We start from the raw sequence: 20919 nt of genomic DNA on the forward strand, positions 1-20919 counted from the left end.
ATAAAGCTAGGCTGCGTTCAGATACCTTTGGAGTGCCTTCCAGTGCCTTCATTGGGCACTTGTGGAACCACACCACGGAGTAGCGAGCAAAATGTTATTATTGGTTAAAAATCTTTTGTGAGGTGACGCACTGTGACGCACTTCCAATCAGTTCTCGAAAATTTGTATCACATGACATTTTGCTGCCGTAGCGTGCTGCACATGAAAAATCATGAAAAATCAGCTTATCTCTATGTGCTCAATGTAGAGCTTGCGCTTCTCTTAAATATATGTTCTGTGGCGTTGACGCTGTGTGACGAATATACTGACGATGGTGACGATCAGCACGGATACTGCCGACGTATGATTCTCTTAAACGAAAAGAGTCGCGGTGCGGTGACATGCACGTCGAGCGCGCGAAAATGTCCCGATAAGATAATCCCAATGGTCCTAGGGCGCGTCACGATCCTTCTTCAGGTAGGCGATTGTACAACAAATATTTTTATCATTTTCTTCCGGATGGAGAAATGTTGGAGTGCCTTCTACTTAATTTCTAGATTATCTGACACAAAGTGTCACCTAGTTCTAACTATACCTATATTTTATAACCTACTCTCACTATCTTCTTTATTTTCTTGAAAAACTTATAGATAATTCAAGAATGCCTACTATTTTGTTCTTTAATGATCGCGCAAAGGTTAAGTATGCATCCTTGTGGTTCTCAATCGAATCATTGATAAGCCCAAGACACAATGCAGGGAATATTATTGTTAGCGATAGGAATAACACAGTTCCAACTTATCAGAAATCGGATACATCGGAATATATAGTTTTTGATAGGTGAAAACTGTTATTTCTATTGCTATCGCTATTCCCTCGTATTGTGTCTTGGGCTTTAGTTTAGCTTTGCGACAGGGCGTCTTTCTTTTCATTCACTTGATTCGTTATTTTTACTATTGTCGAGAAATCACGTTACGATGTCGATGCGATTTGTGATTAGACAAGTGATCGTTGTGTCGCAAGATCACCCACTTACTGGATAATTACTTCCCGTTTCTAATGGTACAGATGTCGACTCATCTGTTATGCAGGATAGATGCAAATTGATGACACAACCATGTCCTTAAGAAACGTTATCGAGTGGACATCCTCCGACGTGAAAGAGTGGCTCGTAGATAATGGTCACGAGGAGTACGCAGATTTGTTTTACTTTCACGAGATCGATGGAAAGGTACTTCTGATGCTGAAAGAGGAAGATTTAAAGTCTAACATTTTAAACATAAAAAAGATTGGTGCTATAAAGAAATTGTATCTGGCCATAAAGCAACTGCAAAGGGACAATGTTGCCGTTTTATTTGACCTGGGATATGTAGATTTGTTTCCCTCGACAAATTTTTATACTCATCAGAATAAACACGAGGTAAAGGCATGATTTGCTGAAGGGAATCTAATGTTCATTTAAATTGAAGAAAGTAATACTTTTATGTCTTAATACAATTTTTTACTTTAGATGCCCAGTATCGGTACAAATAATGAAACGTCTATCGAAAACGAATTCTATTCAGCCTCTGTATCAGAGGATGGACATGCTTCTCATTTGCCACCCGAAATCTGGAAGACACTTATCAGTTTGGGATATTTATTTATTGTCACGTGGATTACTGCCTTTGTGATGGTTATTGTTCATGATAGAGTGCCTGATATGAAGAAATATCCTCCATTACCAGATATATTTTTAGACAATGTACCTCATATTCCTTGGGCGTTTGATATGTGCGAAGTTACCGGTACACTGCTTTTTGCGATATGGCTTATTGTGCTTATATTTCATAAGTATAGGTAAGGAATGAGGCTCATTTAAATATATGTAGCAAATAATATGATTCGTTAGTGCGAATAATCAATTAAATATGACACAGATTTATTTTGTTACGGAGGTTTTTTGCACTGTCGGGTACAGTCTTCCTACTGAGATGCGTGACAATGCTCATTACTTCGTTATCGGTGCCAGGAGCACATCTACAATGTCAACCACGGAAAGTCCCAGATGATGACTGGTCAAAGTGAGATACATATGTTATAAAGTTAAATACCACATTCTTTTTCTAAATACAAATAGTATATATTTATATCTCATTTTAGCTCCGCTTATGTCGAATTGTATAATAAAATAGCTATGGCTTATGTTATTTGGCGAGGTGCTGGCATGTCTATTCAAGGTGTCAGAACTTGCGGAGATTACATGTTTAGCGGACATACAGTAGCGCTAACAATGCTTAACTTTTTCATTACAGAGTGTAAGTAATTACGAGTAGCATACATTATTTCATAATCGCAAATTTCAATATTTATGAAATGCTCTTTTTTTTTTATTGCAGATACTCCAAGACATTTATATTTTCTGCATACTTTTACATGGATGCTTAACATGTTTGGTATTTTTTTCATCTTAGCGGCGCATGAACATTATTCCATCGACGTTTTTGTCGCATTTTATATAACTTCACGATTATTCCTTTACTATCACACACTGGCAAATAATCAAGCATTGATGCAGCGCGATTCAATCAGAACCAGAATCTGGTTTCCGTTATTTAGCTTTTTTGAGGCTTCCGTTGATGGTATTGTTCCTAATGAATATGAATCGCCATCCTTGATAGTTTGCAATTTAGCAGGCACGGGAAAAAACATCTGGCATTGCATACGATCTCGAATTTCTTTCCGAAAAATGCAACGCAGCATAAACGGCAATTTAAGAAGCACAAAGAAGGAATACTAACGTCAACTGGTATATATTTTACCTTTTTTAATTGTTATATTCGATACTGTATTGCTATAATCAATGTTTTTAAGATAAATATGCCATGTAGGAAACAACATATGACATTTCATTGATTTTTTCAATTCTTATCACACAATACATAAAGATACTCCAAGAGAGAAAAAGGGGATAAGAAGATAATATTTCTTTAGAATGGATCTTTGTGTTTGAGAATACATTATATGTATTCTCAGACACAAAAATCATACATATAGGTTCTGAAAAAATGAAAGTGATCTTATATTATATATTTATCTTTTCAGAGCGTTGACTGTTTGTTTGACAAATCTGTTTATATGTTGAGATAATATTGAAAAAGATGTAATATTAATTCTAAATATTTATTTTTGCGATAGAGAATTGTTGGTACTGAAAGAGATTAAAGTAATTCAAGATACAATTGATTAATATTATCTACATATATAACTTTTACTATCACGCAAATAATTTAATTTATTAAGAAATTTCCAAAGACAAAGTATAATAGCATGTAAAGTACTTTATTAATTCAACATGTATTTTCCAAACATATTGCATTGTCTAAGACTTGTTTTTTTTAAGTGTATATATATATGTATATACAGAGTGATTCAGAACGACCCCGTGTCCTTGCAAAGACGTGTTCCTGACTGAATTCTGAGACAAACTAATGTCAAGTAATAAAATAGGAATTCATTTTTCTTTTAAAAATATGTAGTATCTAAAACACTTTCAGTAGTTGTAACACTTTCATTGATTTACTATCGCATTTAATTGATACTTGCCGACACCACACGGAACGACAATCCGACTGAGCCCGATGACAACAATCAAACAGGTTATGTTTTTACGAACAAATATATAGAATCGACATGACAGATAAAAACATAATCTGTTAGATTGTTGTCATCAAGCTCACATCAGTCTTCACGTCGGATCATGCCGGGTTGTGTATGTAACGCGTCCCTCTTACAAGTGATTTAGAAATAAATAATTAATCAGTATTAATTAATAACGATAAATCGATAGAATCGTTCGTAAATCGTTTCGTGTGGTGTCGACAAATATCGATTAAAGTAAATTAATGAAAGTGTTACAACTAGTGAAAGTGTTTTAGATACTATATATTTAAAAAAAAACGAATTCATGTTTTATTACTTGACATTAGTTTGTCATCAAGGGTCTTCGTATTGTTTTTTCAATTCTTCCGATTGTGAAAGTTATTCGTCAAGTTAAAAGCAGTATAAAGACAACTAATCTCTGCAAGGTAAGCGATAGAGAGAGAGAGAGAGAGAGAGAGAGAGAGAGAGAGAGTGTGTGTGTGTGTGTGTGTGTCGTGAAACCAAATTAAATTAAAGAATAACTCTATGTCCTTGATCGCAATGAGTGCCTCTCGTGTTCGTTCGCGTCGGACGGTGAGTGCGCCGCCCCTGCTTACCTTCTGTTCGTGGATCGTAATTCGCTAACTTTATCTTTTAATAATTCAAAAAGTAAGCGTCGGATAAAATTTTTGTAAAGGAAAAATCTTCTCAGAATCTAGTCAGGAACACGTCTTTGCAAGGACACGGTATCATGTCACACACACACACACACACATTTTGCTCATAAATACTTTTCTTTTTGTGATACAAGAAGAAAGTTAAGTTAATCGCTATATTGCGACGGCAGGGATGTTAGATTTTATCAAGAATATTGAATGATTTTCTACAACTTTCATAATTATATTTTAGAATTTCTAAATTAGATATCTGAAGATACATATTTATTTGCCAATGAATGTTGGAACGCAAAAATGAAACGCAATGTTTTAAGAGTAAATGTGCATATTGATACTATCATACATTCCTGGTATTTAATAAAATTAATAATTTAAGTCTCCTGCTTATTGCAACAATATTGAAGTCATGATTTTTTTACATTGTATATATAAGTAAGTAAAATATGTTGCCACATACATTCGACTTAATGATAATATTGACTGAGATATAAATATTTTGGTTGATTATTATAAAATTCATTTTTTACCGGAAATATAAAACATATATATATATATGATTTGTTAATGTGGGTTATTAAAAAGGACGATTTTTTATTACCGAAAAAATTTGATTTTAATATAGTTGCAGTAAGAAACCAAGAGATATATTTACAAATGTGGTATTATTAAACAGAGGCTGAAAATACTACTGTTATTATAATGTTATTTTTAGTGCTCGGAAAAAGAATCAGATAACATTGTAAATTAACGCAACAAATGACTGACGGGCGGGCGGGTGCCCAGATACCTGGGTATTCCGAGCACTAGTTATTTTAATGTAAATTTGTGCGTAAAATCTGTATGATATGATTGTATGAATAGCTTCTGTATGTCATATAGAAGCTATTATCAATAGTACAATAGCTTTTAAATATTTCATCCATATCTCTATTTTTTACTTATATGAGTAAATAACTTAATCTTGTTGGCATTAACGAGTATCGATTATTGATAACTCGTTGATGGTATCTGAGATTGTTTATTACTTTATATACTTCCAAAAACTACGCAATATGGTAAACTTTCTCTCTTTCTCGTGCTAATGTCGACCAATATACCGACTAGTTTATGAGATAGTCGGATTTGCAAATGATTGAAAAAAATAGCACGAATAAAAGATGTCAATATTTCAATAAGACTTATTATACTTTTATCAATTATAATTAATACATTAAGCTTGCAGGTATTATTTCCCTTTACCTTTCCCAAACAAAATTTAAAAAAATGCATTATATTTCAATATTTGTGTTCGTAATTATAAAAAAAAATTAAAATTTCCAAAACCATCGATTCAGGTAAACTTGAGTAAACTGTTGACAGTCAGTGCCAAGTTAAATTCTATATCTTCCAAATTATAAAGTAAAACACAAGTGGTACCATCTTTAAAAACCACCCATGAAGTACTATTCTTTAAATTTTACTAAATTAAAAAGTGATACTATCTTTATCTTCATATACAATGAAATCTAAGTATATATGTCTTTGTATTCTTATTGATTGAAAGATCTTATTCCAATCCAAGTGGTTTAATTCTTGTTTAAAAAAATTATATCACAATTCAAACACATTTATTCCTCCAACCAAAGTTATAATTATAGTTGTTCAATCTTCCTTCAAAACATTACTATATCGTAAAATGTCTCCTTACGTCTCGTTCTCTGCCATAGCCCTTACGCCGTACAGAGATCAACTATTGAGTATTGGTACGATCCGTTCCATTAGTCTGTTCATCAAGAAGATCCAGAAGGTGCCCGAGATTAATTGCGGTCAATCTACTACGTTAAGGGCTGATTGTTCCATCTTTTGGTAAAATTTACCTATTAGGTAAGTAGCAAGATTACCCAATCACCTAATAGGCCTTCTACAATAAGCCATTACCTAAGTTTTAAGTATTAAGTCATAAGAAATTGACCACTCACAGTCGATTATTCTTCTCACATTCGATTATGATTGATAAATTTCTTGTGATTTAACACTTAAAATTTAAGTAATGACTTTTTGTAGAAGGCCCATAACAGGTAAACTTTACCGAAAGATGAAACAATCGGCTCTAAGTCAAGGGTCTCGAGCTCTTTGTCGAAAAATTAAAATAAACACAAAATTAAAATGAAAAGTTTATACTTGTTCGTATTAATTACTCTGTGTTATATTTTCTACGTTCCTATCCTTTGCTTATTTGTACATTATATTCTTTTTTCTTTTCTATATTTTTAGGATTAAATAATATTTTTCAATATTATGTTATTTTATCACAATTTTATATCACGATAAAAACATAATATTGAACAATGTTAAACCTATTCAAGAAATACCATAGAAAATAGCTAACAGAAAACATAACACACATATATGTATATATATATATATGTATATGCATGTGTAGTACTACATAGTACGTCAGCCAAGCCACTAGGAGCGTGATAATCATTCTGTCGCCATCATTTAACACGGTACTTGTTAACACTGTCTTGTTATATGTTCTGTGTGGACCGAAGCCCAAGTTCTCGATCTGATAGTTCTGATACGTGTGTATATGTTGAAGCAAATTTTATTTCATAAATTCGAGATGACGTCGAATGATGATTGGAAATTAAATCGCGTTCTGGGTAGCGGAGGCTTTGGAGTTGTCGAGCTTTGGATACATGTTCAAAGTGGCAAAAAGATTGGTACTATTTCAGTACAATTATGAGTATAAATACGAAAAGAATATACAAGATCTCCTAATAACTATTAGCACCTAAAGTATCTTCTAATCTATAAGGGGTAGAAAGAAATTTATATAACCAATATTACATGATGTAAAGGAGGTATCATATAGTGATAATAATTTTTGTCCAGATGGAGGCGCTTTGGAGATTTCAAGGTCAACTTCATTTTTTTTAAATGGAATTATATCAATTTTTTTACACAACATGATTGTGTAAAAGTATAGTGATAATAATTGTCCAGGTGGAAGCGCTTTGGAGATTTCAACTTCGTTTTTTTTTTTTAAATGGAATTATATGAATTTTTTTACACAATCATATTGTGTAATTAATAATTAGAGGAATCATATTGCGTAAAAAATTCATATAATTTCATTTAAAAAAACAAAGTTGATCTTGAAATTTCCGAAGTGCCTCCACTTGGACAAAAATTATTATCACCGTATGATAGCCCCCTTTACATTGTGTAATTTTAGTTATATAAATTTTTCTCTACTTTTTATAGATTAGAAGATATTTCAGGTGTTAATAGTTATTGGGACACCCTGTCTATATCTTAAAATTTAAAGAATTTTCTGAAAGAAATCATATGTATATAAACAATCTTATAACTTATAATATTGTTAATATATAATGCATATATATATTGTTGCATATAATTGTAATTTCAGCAATCAAAAGATGTAAATGTAATTATTCACAATTGATGCCAACGCAACAAAAGAGATGGGCCTATGAAATTTTTATAATGAAACACTTGAAGCATTTAAACATTGTGAGAACAGGATGTGTTCCATTCAAGCTTCCAAATGTAGAAAAAAATGAGCCAATTCTCTGTATGGAATATTGTAAAAAAGGAGATTTGAGAAAAGTTGTATTTTGTTTAAAATCTAATCTATACAAAGTCTATTGATAATGTAATGTAATTATGTCTTTTTTTATAGATTTTAAATCAACCAGAAAATTGTTGTGGAATTAATGAAATAGAAGCAATCAAAGTAATGAGTGAGATTTTATCGGCTGTAAAATATTTACATTCATATAACATAACCCATCGAGATTTAAAGCCAGAAAATATAGTTTTACAGGATGAACAGAATGTGGTAAGATATAATGAGAAAATTATTTATATTGAATTATTAGTAGCTTATGTTGCATTAATTAAATTAAACTGTTACATATATTACAGATTTCATATAAATTAATAGATCTCGGATATGCCAAAGAACTTGGAGAAGCAAGTACATCTGCATCTTTAGTTGGCACTTTAAACTATGTTGCCCCAGAACTTCTTTGGAAAGAGAAATATAGTTGTTCTGTTGATTACTGGAGTTTAGGAATATTATTTTATGAACTTTTAACTGGATTAAGACCATTTTTACCAACAATGCAACATACTATGGAATGGTAAAAGTGAAAAATATAATGATGAAATAAAATGATGCAAGTGTAAACTCTAAGCTTAATTACATTCTACAGGATGAAATACATTAAAAATAAGAGTTATGACGATATTCATGCTTATGAGTTAGAAGGGAAAGTCATTTTTGGAAAAGACATTCAAAATCCAACTCATTTATCGGAGTAAGAATGTATTATATATTTTTTCTATACTTTTTTTTGTAGAGAGAGTAATTTTTTATTTAACTTTTTGTTTGATAATTTTTGATATTGTATCTTTACCAGTGTGTGTAATATTTTCTTTATATTAGCTGTCTTCGAAACAAAATGATCCAATGGTTTCAACTAGTTTTACAATGGGATCCATATAAAAGAGGAAAAACGGTTGACAAATTTGGTACGTCCAATTTAGCGGTATTTACAATGTTACAAAAAGCGTTATTAAACAAAGTATGTATAAAAGCTAAACATGTTTTACTCTTATTTCGTCTTTGTTATTTAATTTTTTGTTTTTCATGTATAGATACTATATGTTTTCTGTCTGCCGTTTTACAAAATTAATACATACGAAATTGATAGTAATACTACTCTTAGAGATCTTCAATTGTTAATAGAAAGAGATACTAATATTGAAGTCAAACGTCAAGTGTTAACTGATTACAAAGGTGCAATACTGATTGAAAGTACCATGTTATTTGCATCACAAATTAATGTATGTACATTCAACTTGTAAGAGAGATTTACAAGATAAAATATTATTTTTACATTTATTACAATTTTGCTGTAGGATCATGTTCTATTTCTCTTCAGAAATGGATGTTGTTTAATAGAAGATATACCTATATTAAATATTCCTACAACAGTGGAGAAAATGATGACACAATCAAAGAATTATTTGAACTATGAAACACTGAAAGATTATTATCGCCATACAATATATTTTACGAAAACAGAAGTATATTTATTTCAATTATACATTTTTGCACTGAGTATAAATGTGTAAGTTTCATACATAATATTAATTGTTACAAAATTATAAAACTACCTATTATTAAGCATGATAATATTTCGATAATATTTCATACATTTTAGAGATTTATTACATCAAAAAATCGATAAATTTGATTCAAGTATGGAGAAGACATTAGAAAATATAAAGATTCTTACAGATCAAGTACATACGATTCGTATAAAATATATGAATACGACGGACGAAGACATAACTGATAAAAGGAAAATACAAATTTATCTTAACAAAGTTGATAAATTAGTTAGTGCAGCCGATCAAATAAAAATTAAGTTTATGTCTTTGAAGGGAGATAACAATAAATTGAGAGATCAAGCTCAAGCGACCGATTATATAGGGAGTTTATCAGTACTGTAAGTGTACAATGTATTATAGATAATTATTGCGAAATATGTTACATTTTAATATTCTCTCTTATACTATTTTATAGATATGACAAGATGTGTGATGTATATTTAAAATTTAAGGAAGGAAGTCCACATAAAACAGCAAGGCCATTGAATATGTCGAAATTAGTATTTGAATTTGTGACTGCACATGAAGCACAACTTTGTAATGAAAACATAATTGATATTATAAGGTATTAAAAGTTTATTGTGAGCGATACATCCCACATATCTTCAATATGTGTTTTCTACAGGCAGATAGATAAATTGCAAGATGAATTGTCGAAACTAGAAAAAGTGTTTATTTCTGTTACTGCCATGACGGAATTGTATTGGGAAGAATATCAAAAAATGACACAGTCGGACACTAACAGTGTTCCTCAACAATCTAACAACTATCAATCTTTAAATATTTTAACCACTGAATTAGATAACATTACTCAATCAGAAGATAATGTGATATACGATAATTTGGTCCTGCGTTATATGTATGTTTTTTTTTTTTATTATGACGTTCAGTTTTAACATACACAGGTTTATCTTATATTTTATCTTTTTAGGCTGGACAATTTGATGGCTCAAATGCAGAAAGAATATCTTGAAGTGCTTAAATTGGATTCGTGATTAAAGATATTGCTTGTATTTGTACTAATTTATGTGATTTATGTCATCACAAACTAGCAGTTCAGCGTACTAAGCATTTTTTAAATTCCTATATTTTAATACATTTAATTCTTGAATTCAGTTTGTCTTAATATACGTGGAACATAATACCGTACACCCCATTTAATATTGGCATATTTATCAGTCTTAACGAATGTGTAGACAGGTTTGTTGAATAGTTGTTCCAATTTTGTTGCATGATATCTATTATTCTGACCTGTTCAGAAACGTCTGTTAAAGTATGTTTTTATATTGTTTTTATTTTATATTATATATTACATTATACATTTTAACTTTTATAAATAAAAAGTATCTGACTTTACAAACATCTTATGCACACGCAATATATCCATTACATATATATTAGGTGTATATAAAGACTAAACAATATCAATTCTTATTGGACCGCTAAATTTCAAACCGAATGAGACAATGCACAGCAGTCTAAGCTAGATCACGGGTGCTTCTAAATAATTACGGGTGAATTTATATACTACGTATGTAAATCTTCGATTACGTGCCGAAATTTTTTCAGACTTGAAACAACACTAATAAACTACTGCAGTAATATCACGAGTTAAATTGACTAACAATTTAACGATTATTGATGCTATTTATGTATTTTATATCGATCTTAATAACGTTAAATAAATGACTTATTAAAAACTGTAAATAATTAATTTTTTATTGCGAAAAATATTACCTCAGCCGTGAGTCGAACCCGAATCTCTGCCTTTACCGAGATTTTAGTAGTATTCTTCGCAATAATCAGTATAAGTATAACGTTTATTTTAAACAACGTAAATGATACAATATCAAAATTCTTGTGTTTCAAATCAGAAAAAATTTCAACGCGCAATCGAAGAATTACATACGTAGTATATAATTACATATGTAGTATATTACATACGTAGCATATAAATTCACACGCAATTATTTAGAAGCACCCGTGATTCAGTTTAGATTAATTTTTGTATTAGCGCACGATACGTTTTAAAAAGCTAAATAGAATTAGTTATATTTTAATATTAAAGAAACGATCATTTCCGAATATACATATGGCTGTGAAAAAGTACATTTGATGAATTTTATGTGCATTTAAGCTGAATATGAATATTTTCTATTACAGAGATCAGAAAGGATTTGTAAATTAGGACACTATACTTTTTAATAATTCTTTGCGACTGAAGAAGACTTTGTAAAATCGAAACTAGTTTCGCTCATTTCAATGTATATTTAACATTAAAGTTATTAATATATATAGTAAATATGTCGTATAGGGAAACCCCCTCCAATGACCTTGATCTTGACATGTTGTCAACTGTTGTCATTTACCTTTCGTTAAAAAGTTAACAAAAAATTTCACTATTTTACAGGACGAAACGAAGTTTATATAATTATACTGTTTCACATGAGTTTTTTTACTTTCCACACAAAGCGAGAAAATTTTTAAAGCAGAAAATTTTTGTTTTATGTAGTAGAACTTTGTCCAGTGCTAGGTAAAACCTGTTGGAGGTCACTCAAGCTCATGAATTTGACAACTTATGTCAAGATTAAGGTTATTGGAGGTCCCTATTACTAGATATTTACAATAATCAATTAATTAATTTTATATATGAATAAAATAATTTTATTAATTCCGTTATAGTTAATTTTTATTTATATTCCTTAAACAATAACTTACCCTTTTCAAACGCAAGAACCATCATATTTAAAGAAAGGTAGAGTATAAAATAAAATTTAAATATCTGAAATACAATCGCGTGCTGTGTAATGCAGAAATGGCTTTATTGTATAAAAAATATAAAATGTACTCACTTGTATTGCACGAAGTATTACGTTCATTGTTAACATATATCAGATCTATCTAGTTATACCGTAATGATACTCTTTTAGACTATCTTTGCAGTAGATCCTGCGGATGATTTAAATTTGTCGCGTCTACGATAAAAAGTACAACGGTTGAGTGATCTTTTGTATGCCCTGTATATGTGTATAGCTTAAAGTTCTTTTCTACTTTCGCTTAACCCAGATTTGATGATATCTATTTTATCGCCATAATTGTGAAGAATACGTTCATACAATGAGTTTAAAAAGATATCTTATGAATATAAATACAATATTTTTGTATTGATATATTTTATTAGAAAACTGTATACATATCTCAATTCAGGGTTGAACACATCCAAATTGAGGATTGAACAACGATGTTAAAATAAATATTATGTTCTTTATTCGCTATTACTTTTTCCACACTGACAAATCTTACGCACCAGACTATGTTTCTAGATTGTCCACATACACGATTATGCAATTCCACGTATAAAAGTCCATTGTACATTAATTTCAAAAGTAAAAAAAGAGGAAAATACGGACTTTCAGAATATCTATTTCGATCATATGTGAGAAACAGATATTACTCATTATCACTAATGTCCTCATCGGTTGTGAACTCGGAATGTTCATCAGCTGCATCCACATCTTCCGCAGTTTCTTCATCTGAGATGTCCCATTGCGGATGTTCAGTCGGTACCTCGGGTGCCTCCTTCACGTCCAACTATAAAACATCGTTGCATCGTTATATCTTTAATATAAATAATAAAAAATGAGGTTTTTTGCAAGATGACTTGAATTCTTAAGGAACTCACTTTGATATCTTGAGCTTGATCAAAGCCCAGATATGAATCGCTACGTAAACATACTGTAAATGTATAAAGGCCTGGCCAGCGTGGCGCTGTGAATCTTAATTGAATCTCTTCAAACTGTGCTAAGGACGTAACGTGTATAGGGGTTGTTAATAGCGTTTGACTTTTGCGATCACAGATATAGACCCACCAATACTCTTGCTTAACATCAGGAAAGAGTGGACAGTGCACTTCATGTGACAAATTACTCCTTCCCTCTAGTACTCTTTCCCGCTTGGAGATCCTCTGTTGAAATCTATATTTAAAAGAGAAGGAAACGTTAAGTTTAACTGTGACAGGGATATGTAAGTAATGATCTAATATATTAGGTCAATCGGAAAATCCGTCCGTTTTTTTTTGCAAAAAGTATGATTTTATTTAAGAAACAAACTGAAAAAGTACATCAATCAAAATGTTGTCCATCGTTAGCAATGACTTTTTCCCATCTTTCGGGGAACAAGCAAATTCCGCGGCGAAAGAATAACTCATCCTTGGAGACTATCCAGTCAGAGACCCATTTTTCAACGTCTTCATAAGAATTGAAGAATTTCTCAGCAAGTGCGTGTGGCATTGACCGAAACAAGTGATAGTCGGAAGGGGCACAGTCTGATGAATAAGCCGCATGGGATAGCATTTCCCAGCGAAGTGCTTCCAATGTTTCCTTAACAGCCTTAGTGACGTGAGGTTGAGCGTTGTCATGAAGCAAAATCACTTTATGCTGCCTTGTCTCATATTCTAGTCGTTTTTCGCGCAATGCTCGGATCAAACGGATTATTTGTTCTTGGTAGAGATCTCTTGTGACCGTTTTGATCAAATTTTAACAGCTAATGGTACACTACACCCTTCTAGTCCCACCAAATACAGAATATGGCCTTCTTCCCATGAATATTGCATTTTAGCATTGATGTCGATCGTTGATCTGGATCGCAAATTGTTTTTCGGCGTTTGAGGTTATCGAAATAGATTCACTTTTTATTGCCAGTCACAATTCGATGCAAAAATCCCTTTCTTTGTTGCCTAACAAACAGAATTTTGCAGGTGGTTTTTCACCTTTCAATGTTTCTGGGCTTCAGTTCATATGGAACCCATTTTCCTTCCTTGTAGACCTTTCCTAAGGCTTTTAAACAATCAGAAATAACATTGAGTGAGTTTTTTAATTCATCGATTGATCAATCGATGAATTAAAAAACTCGCCCATATTGAGCACAATTTAATGCTTCTGTAAGTTGATGTTTTTGCGTTTGACATAGGTCTTCATCCACCAATGCCTGCAATTCTTTATCTTCAAATGCTCTTGGCCATCCAGAACGTTCTTTGTCCTCCACATCAAAATTACCACTTTGAAAGCGTCAAAACCATTCTCTGCATGTTTTATCATATAAGAACACTATCATCATAAACTTCTACAAACATTCGATGAGCTTCAGCTGCAGTTTTCTTCCATTTGAAGCAAAAGATTAACACTTCGCGCAAATGACGTTTATTTGGCTCAAATTTTGACATTGCAGTAAGAAACAAATGTTATTAATGCAAACATATACATTTATTATATACTGAATTTTATTGACAGATGGTAAAACTAAAAAATTGAGTTTAATTTAGACATTAGAGTTATCGGCAGTTCCAGCTATAGATACTCGCCGCTAGATGGACGGAACTTTTCAATTGACCTAATAAAACACATATAAAGAGAAAATATAAATATTCCTCTTACTTTTCCCATTCGGTATCGTCATCATCGAGAGACACATCCTTTTTGTCATGACTGTCCTCGTCATCGCTTCGATCGCTCTCTGCTTCACTGTCACTAACATCTGATAATTTCTCCTTGGAAGACTCTTTCTCTGTCTTACCGTCGTTCTTTCTCGCATTAGGAGTATTGCTGTGCTGAGTATTGTTAGTCACAGCCTGAGACTGTGCTTGTATATTTTTAACAGGAGCTAACTTCTTGTTGGTACCCTTTTTATGTGACTTTTTTTGACCTTTCTTTTGCTTAAGCCATGCCGGCTTCGTAGCTTTCATAGATTGATTTTGTTCCTCTGAGACTTCTTCAATTGTTTCACCGCCGGCTTTGTTATCCTCGATCATCGTTTGCTCATTGACTGAATCATCTCCAAACAGATGCTTCATATCTTTTCGCGTAAGGGATACTGTTACAGTTACAATAGCACCAGCAGTGTAGACGGTAGGATTCTCATCATCGATTACTGAAATAATTCATGCAGTATACTTATAAAAGATATAATACCGCATAAATTATGTTATTCTAATGTAAATGTTTTACAGAAATAAAAGAAATTAACTTATAAATAATGAATTACCTTCAGATCGCACTTTGAAATCAATGTACGGCATGTTTCCAAGAACTTTAATAACATCTTCATATTGACTGTCTGACAAATTTCTAAGTATCAGTCTTCGTTCTTCTCCTTTCAATTGTGCGAATTGTTGAAGACTTTTGATTTGACGCTAGGGAAGTCACGAAAAAGATTTTTTATCGATAATAATACAAATATTTATCAATAAATAGATTTTGTTATAATATCACTATAATACCTTCTTTGCGTGGAAGTATTTTAAATTATCCTCCGTTATGTGTGGTAATTGAAGGAGAGGGTTTTTAAACTCCCAAAATCCTTGAACAATCATTGGACACAATTTCATACAATTTTCTATAGTTGTTATGGTTGGTACCCGCGGTACTATAAAAAAAAAGTCATCATTGTATATACATGTCGCAAAATTGCATTGAAAAGAAAATCGAATATTTACCTCTTCTGGCATAAGCTAAAAGTATAACTTGATGGACACAGGCAACCATTTCTTGAATCAAATATGGGCATTTCTTCACCATGTACTGTCTATCTTTATCCAATGTTTCTGGATTAAGTGGTATACGAGATAAATGCGCGTGTAATAATGCTCTAGCTTTAATTGAATACAAGTGGCATAATGGTACTTCTTTATTTTTTTCTCCCAAGTTAGGTAGCTGCTTAATAAGCTGAAATATATTATATATATAGTAAAATTGTTATTTTCTTTTCCACAAGAAAAATTAAGAAATTAAATTTACCGAAGGAACTTCTTCGCTGTCAGAGTGTCGCTCGACTATTTCTGTGTTACGCTTCTTGAAGAATTCAAAGGAAGCAGCGAGTATCATGATGACTCTCTTTAATGACATAGACGGCGTTTTCACGAAGAAAAAGTAATACATTTCGGTCGTTGTCAAGAGAACCTAGAGATAAATATGAATATATATAACAATTGATAATTTTGTCACCTATAAAAGTTTGGCATAAAAATGCCAATTACTTGATCACCAGTGTAGCGAATACTCTTGTACCACCACATTCCTACAACCGTTGGTAAAGCAACCATGAACACTAATGCATATAGTCCTAAGACCCATACTGAATTCTCTTTTTCAACGATCCAAGAAGGCAAAGCTATACCAAAACTCATCGCCCCAGGACCATCTGGATTTCCATATTTTTCCCAGTTTTTTCGTGCTTCATCATCCGTTAAAGCTTGGTAAGCTATTTTTGTTAATAGAAAAACAACTTTAGTTAGTTTATATCAAAACTTAAGGTATTAGTGATAGCAATTTAATAAAAATTACCCTAAGATAATTTTCAAAAATTAATATCAAATATTTAATTTTTAACTGTTATAGGATTAATTTCGAATGTGAGTATTTTAACAATCTTTATCAACTTTCTGTGCTGTATTATCGTTTGCACACAACAAATGTATTATAAATTTATTAAATCTATTTAATAATATGCGCAATGTATATTTAATATTTATATATTTTAATATTTACATATTTCAGATCTATGCAGAGACTATTTGCATTCCTTACCTTTAGTTAATTTCATAAAAGCTTTCTCATTTCCTGTTTCTTTATCAGGATGAAGAATTAAGGAGAGCTTGCGATAAGCTTTCTTAATCTCACTTTGGGAAGAACCCTACAATTGGAATTTTTGGCATCAATTTTTGTTACGTAACAAACTTAACGATACATATAAAAATTCTATTTTATTATACTTACAGATGGTATAGTTAATATCTCGTATGGGTCAAAGTTAGCCATTTCGTAATCAAATTGGGATACCTTATAAGCTAAGAGCAACAGGATAACCCATCCCACAATAATTAGAAATTTCCTACAACAGCATAATATTAAATGTATATGAAAACTCCAATTAAGCTATTAAGTTTGTAACACTTTTCACAATTGTGTAAATGGATAATTATACAATATAAAATGTTTAATTTTTACTTACGTGAAGAAAGCCTTAGTCTCCTTCCAAGGTTTGTTTGCATGAAGAACAACTTTCTTCTGTTTGCACCCATCGCATTGACATTCTTTGGCTAACTGATCAGGATCTGAACAAATTTTAATTAATATATTATTTTGTTTTAAATCTTTATTTCTTTTAATTTATCGACAAAGTATAAAAGGAAAATAGTTGAAGATATTTTTACGATGCTTGTAGTTAAATGGCATTATAATAATTCTTGAATAACAGTGTTAGTTATAAAAATCATATATATTCTCTGTTTGTTCATTCAAACGGCATGTTATAAGATTTTCTTATTTTCATATGCAATGAAATATACAATATATTAAACACATATTGTATTAATTTTTTGTAGCACAAAAAGTCAGAAACATAATACGTCATATCTACATATCATTCATTTGCTACAATGTCATAATTCAAAAGTTATCATTTTGAGTTGTTTCCAAAAAAAAGAAAAGAAATATTAAGAAATAAGAATATATTTAAAAATATGTTTTTATTTCTCTACAATTAATTATTATATCAAAATTGCATTACAATATTTTAATAACTTATTTTTTGGAAAATAAATTTTAATATTTTGAATTATTAAAATATTTTAATATTAATTTTGAAATGCAATTTTAATACAACACTTTATTATAGAAAAATAAAAACATGTTCTTTTTAAAGTATATTCTTATTTTCCTTACATTACCAGAAAATATGGTAAGTTTCAATATTTTTAATTATTAAGTCAATCAATATTAAGAATCAAATATTTTGGAACATTAAAATACTGTAATATTTTTTTTCGAGTTATGTTATTGTTATAGCATATGACCAATATGACTCCAAATTACTTAATTTTTTAAGTACACAGAATTATGAAATAAAACAAACAGCTAGATAATTAATTCAAGTGTCCTTATCTTCACAAATTGGACGAGTGTAACATTTGCCTCTCGATAAAAGAATTGAATAAAGAACCAAGGTGGAGTACAACATAAATTAAGATTGCAAACAGCGTTCATCCGTCATGCATATACCGCAGTGGATGTCGTTACATTTGTACGCGCTTGTAAATTACTTGGGCCGGAAAATGGAGTTCGCCTTGATCTTTCTATTTGTCTGTCTCTTTTTCTCTAACCTTGCTTCGGGCAACGTGGCCAGAGGTAGTAAGTCCCGGGTACCAGTAGTAATGCCAAGAACGAGAGCAGAAAGTAAAAGAATGTCCCTCCGCTCTCGTCATATTGGAACTTCTGTCCACTCATCGCTCATTAAGTACTGCGGCGTTGTTTTAAATAGACCGTTTAAGTACATTCATTCGTAACATTATCCAGGCTCGCGCGGGCTGCGGACACACGGACGTGCAGTACAACATGCAAATCAACAGTTAGCGGGACTGCCCTATCAAGACTGCCAACTCAGCACTGCGATCGCACGCGCCTCAGCGATGTCGGATGTCCATGCACTATCGACTCTGACGTACACGCGACGACGCGACGACTGCTGTGTGACTGCTGTGCTGGCTATGTGGCGTCGCTCGACTTCGGCGTGGATCCGACTCATCCGACTGGCGACAGCAGAAGACTTATATACTGTGATATACTGTAGTGTACTGTAGGTAGAACTGAACAGGGCTGGATTGACGTCGTCGACCTTGCATCAATCCGAGTCGATGCGAAAAATCGGATTACGAGCCACAATGATTCCTGCTCGCATCCTCGTGTATGATGGGAGGAAAATAATTAAATAAGGGAGACAATTTGTGACCCATGATGACCTCTGCGAATTACCGATAAGAAATACTTAAATGAGATATTCGATGAGACTCGATTTGTTCCATTTAATTGCACTTTTATCCCCTTTCGTATTTCGTACTTCGCCTCGTCCGCAGAGAAAAACGGGTAGTGTAGTGAATATCTTAAATTGCTTGCATTTCCCACATTTAACATGAAATGGTACACGGGACTGTGATATTCGTATGTACTTGACCGAAGCTTGATGTCTTTCGAAAAAATTAACTCCCATATAAAAACGTTTGTATTTTGTATATGTGAAAAGTTTTAAAGTGCAATTGAAAAGATTTGTGAGTCGTTCTGTTAATTGTAATTATTTAGTTTTTGACAATGTATTTAGCCGAAAAAATAAGCCGGAGGCAAATTAAACAAAGTTCTTGTATGGTATCGTTTTTATTTCGTATGAAGAGTTATGAAGTGCCATTGAAAGGGTTTGTGAGTCACAGAAATAATTTTAATTAAATATTTAAGGGATGCGCTGGAGTGTCCTGTTTTATCATTAATTAGTTAAAGACTCGTTTCTCTTAATTGCATTTACGGATGAAAAATCCTGTTGCATAGTTAAAGTATTGACCATAATACAATTCGCCAGCTTTAATACGAAAAACGAAAGAAAATTAAAAACTTACAGTTTTGTTATCGGCTTCTGCACAATATATATTTCAACTCGTCACAATATGTGCTGCATAAGAGTTTCAGACTTTGCACGTTCATCAGAAGTAACTGGCGAATTGCAGAAAGCCTGAAAGAACAATCCTATGCTTGGAAAAATGAGGTAGGGGCTTTAATATAAGAGAAACGAGTATTCGACTATTTCGTTGATATACTACGAGTAAAATTGACGTGCAGCCACGCAGCTGAGCAGTATTTTAGTTCCACGATATTCCGATAGCGGCGCTGTCACGAAAAGTACATCATTGGATCAATAGAGGGTGCAGTCCACTTGGCGCTGTTAGAGATCCTATAATAAGAGTTTGGCCAAAGCGGACCAAAGATGGCGGATAGAAGGAGATAACAGATATTGCTTTCTTCCTCGTATTACGCTATCTGTCTCTTTCTATTCTCCGAACTGGTTTTCCGACAATGTACAAAGCTATCCGAAGAATGCCGAATGGACCAAGCTAGAGAACCAATCAGAAGTTGGGCCCGCTTTGGCCAAACTCTTATTATAGGATCTCTAGGCGCTGTGTAAAGTCACTAGATTAACAAAGTACCGCTAGAGTCCTAGATATCAGAGAAGCGCAACCGATGTCCTGATTAGCTGATGGCTGTCAGCCAGTCATGACATTCATTCATTGGTATTAAAAATGGCTGACTAATAGACGATTGGTGGATTTCATACTTCGTCTGCAAACGACGCCATTTTTAATACTGTTTTTAGTAATTTTGCAATACTGCCTTAAGCCGGTTGCGCTTTTCTGATATCTAGGACTCTAAAGGATGCAAACCCATGCAGCGGAATAGCGTAATGCGAAACGAGAGTAGAACCAATCACGAGATTCTCTAGAAACACGGAATGCTCGTTATTGGTTCTGCTCTCGTTTCGCGTTACGCTATTCCGCTGCATGGGTTTGCACCCTTAGGGAAAACCCGCCCTAAGGCTGGAGTCACATTGAGCGGAAATCTACAGCGGAACGGAACAGCGAGGC

At 32.4% G+C, this 20919-nt stretch overlaps 3 protein-coding genes across 3 annotated transcripts; 2 read left to right on the forward strand and 1 right to left on the reverse strand.

Moving 5' to 3' along the window:
• Positions 1 to 290: 290 nt before the first annotated feature.
• On the forward strand, positions 291 to 2889 carry SMSr (Sphingomyelin synthase related). The gene is made up of 6 exons (XM_018537665.1): positions 291 to 456; positions 1071 to 1399; positions 1490 to 1818; positions 1899 to 2042; positions 2122 to 2276; positions 2358 to 2889. Exons 2-6 carry the CDS (start codon positions 1076 to 1078, stop codon positions 2756 to 2758), a joined length of 1353 nt encoding a protein of 450 aa, XP_018393167.1. The 5' UTR covers positions 291 to 456; positions 1071 to 1075; the 3' UTR covers positions 2759 to 2889.
• Positions 2890 to 6759: 3870 nt separating this feature from the next.
• Positions 6760 to 12066, forward strand: IKKbeta (inhibitor of nuclear factor kappa B kinase subunit beta). Its single transcript, XM_018537640.1, has 13 exons — positions 6760 to 6982; positions 7693 to 7892; positions 7966 to 8124; positions 8211 to 8428; positions 8501 to 8605; positions 8734 to 8872; positions 8946 to 9134; positions 9210 to 9421; positions 9515 to 9802; positions 9880 to 10029; positions 10090 to 10323; positions 10396 to 10664; positions 11628 to 12066. Exons 1-12 carry the CDS (start codon positions 6850 to 6852, stop codon positions 10457 to 10459), a joined length of 2091 nt encoding a protein of 696 aa, XP_018393142.1. The 5' UTR covers positions 6760 to 6849; the 3' UTR covers positions 10460 to 10664; positions 11628 to 12066.
• A 568-nt stretch (positions 12067 to 12634) lies between these two features.
• Sec63 (translocation protein Sec63) lies at positions 12635 to 20084 on the reverse strand. The gene is made up of 12 exons (XM_018537588.1): positions 18619 to 20084; positions 17469 to 17571; positions 17234 to 17348; positions 17045 to 17150; positions 16495 to 16718; positions 16256 to 16417; positions 15955 to 16183; positions 15739 to 15884; positions 15504 to 15651; positions 14897 to 15389; positions 13147 to 13438; positions 12635 to 13055 (listed from the first exon to the last, which is right to left on the reverse strand). The coding sequence occupies exons 1-12, from the start codon at positions 18740 to 18742 to the stop codon at positions 12915 to 12917; spliced, it is 2283 nt and encodes a 760-aa protein (XP_018393090.1). The 5' UTR covers positions 18743 to 20084; the 3' UTR covers positions 12635 to 12914.
• Positions 20085 to 20919: the final 835 nt, after the last annotated feature.

Source organism: Cyphomyrmex costatus, unplaced genomic scaffold, assembly GCF_001594065.2.
Source record: "Cyphomyrmex costatus isolate MS0001 unplaced genomic scaffold, Ccosl1.0 scaffold18, whole genome shotgun sequence".
Taxonomy (NCBI): domain Eukaryota; kingdom Metazoa; phylum Arthropoda; class Insecta; order Hymenoptera; family Formicidae; genus Cyphomyrmex; species Cyphomyrmex costatus.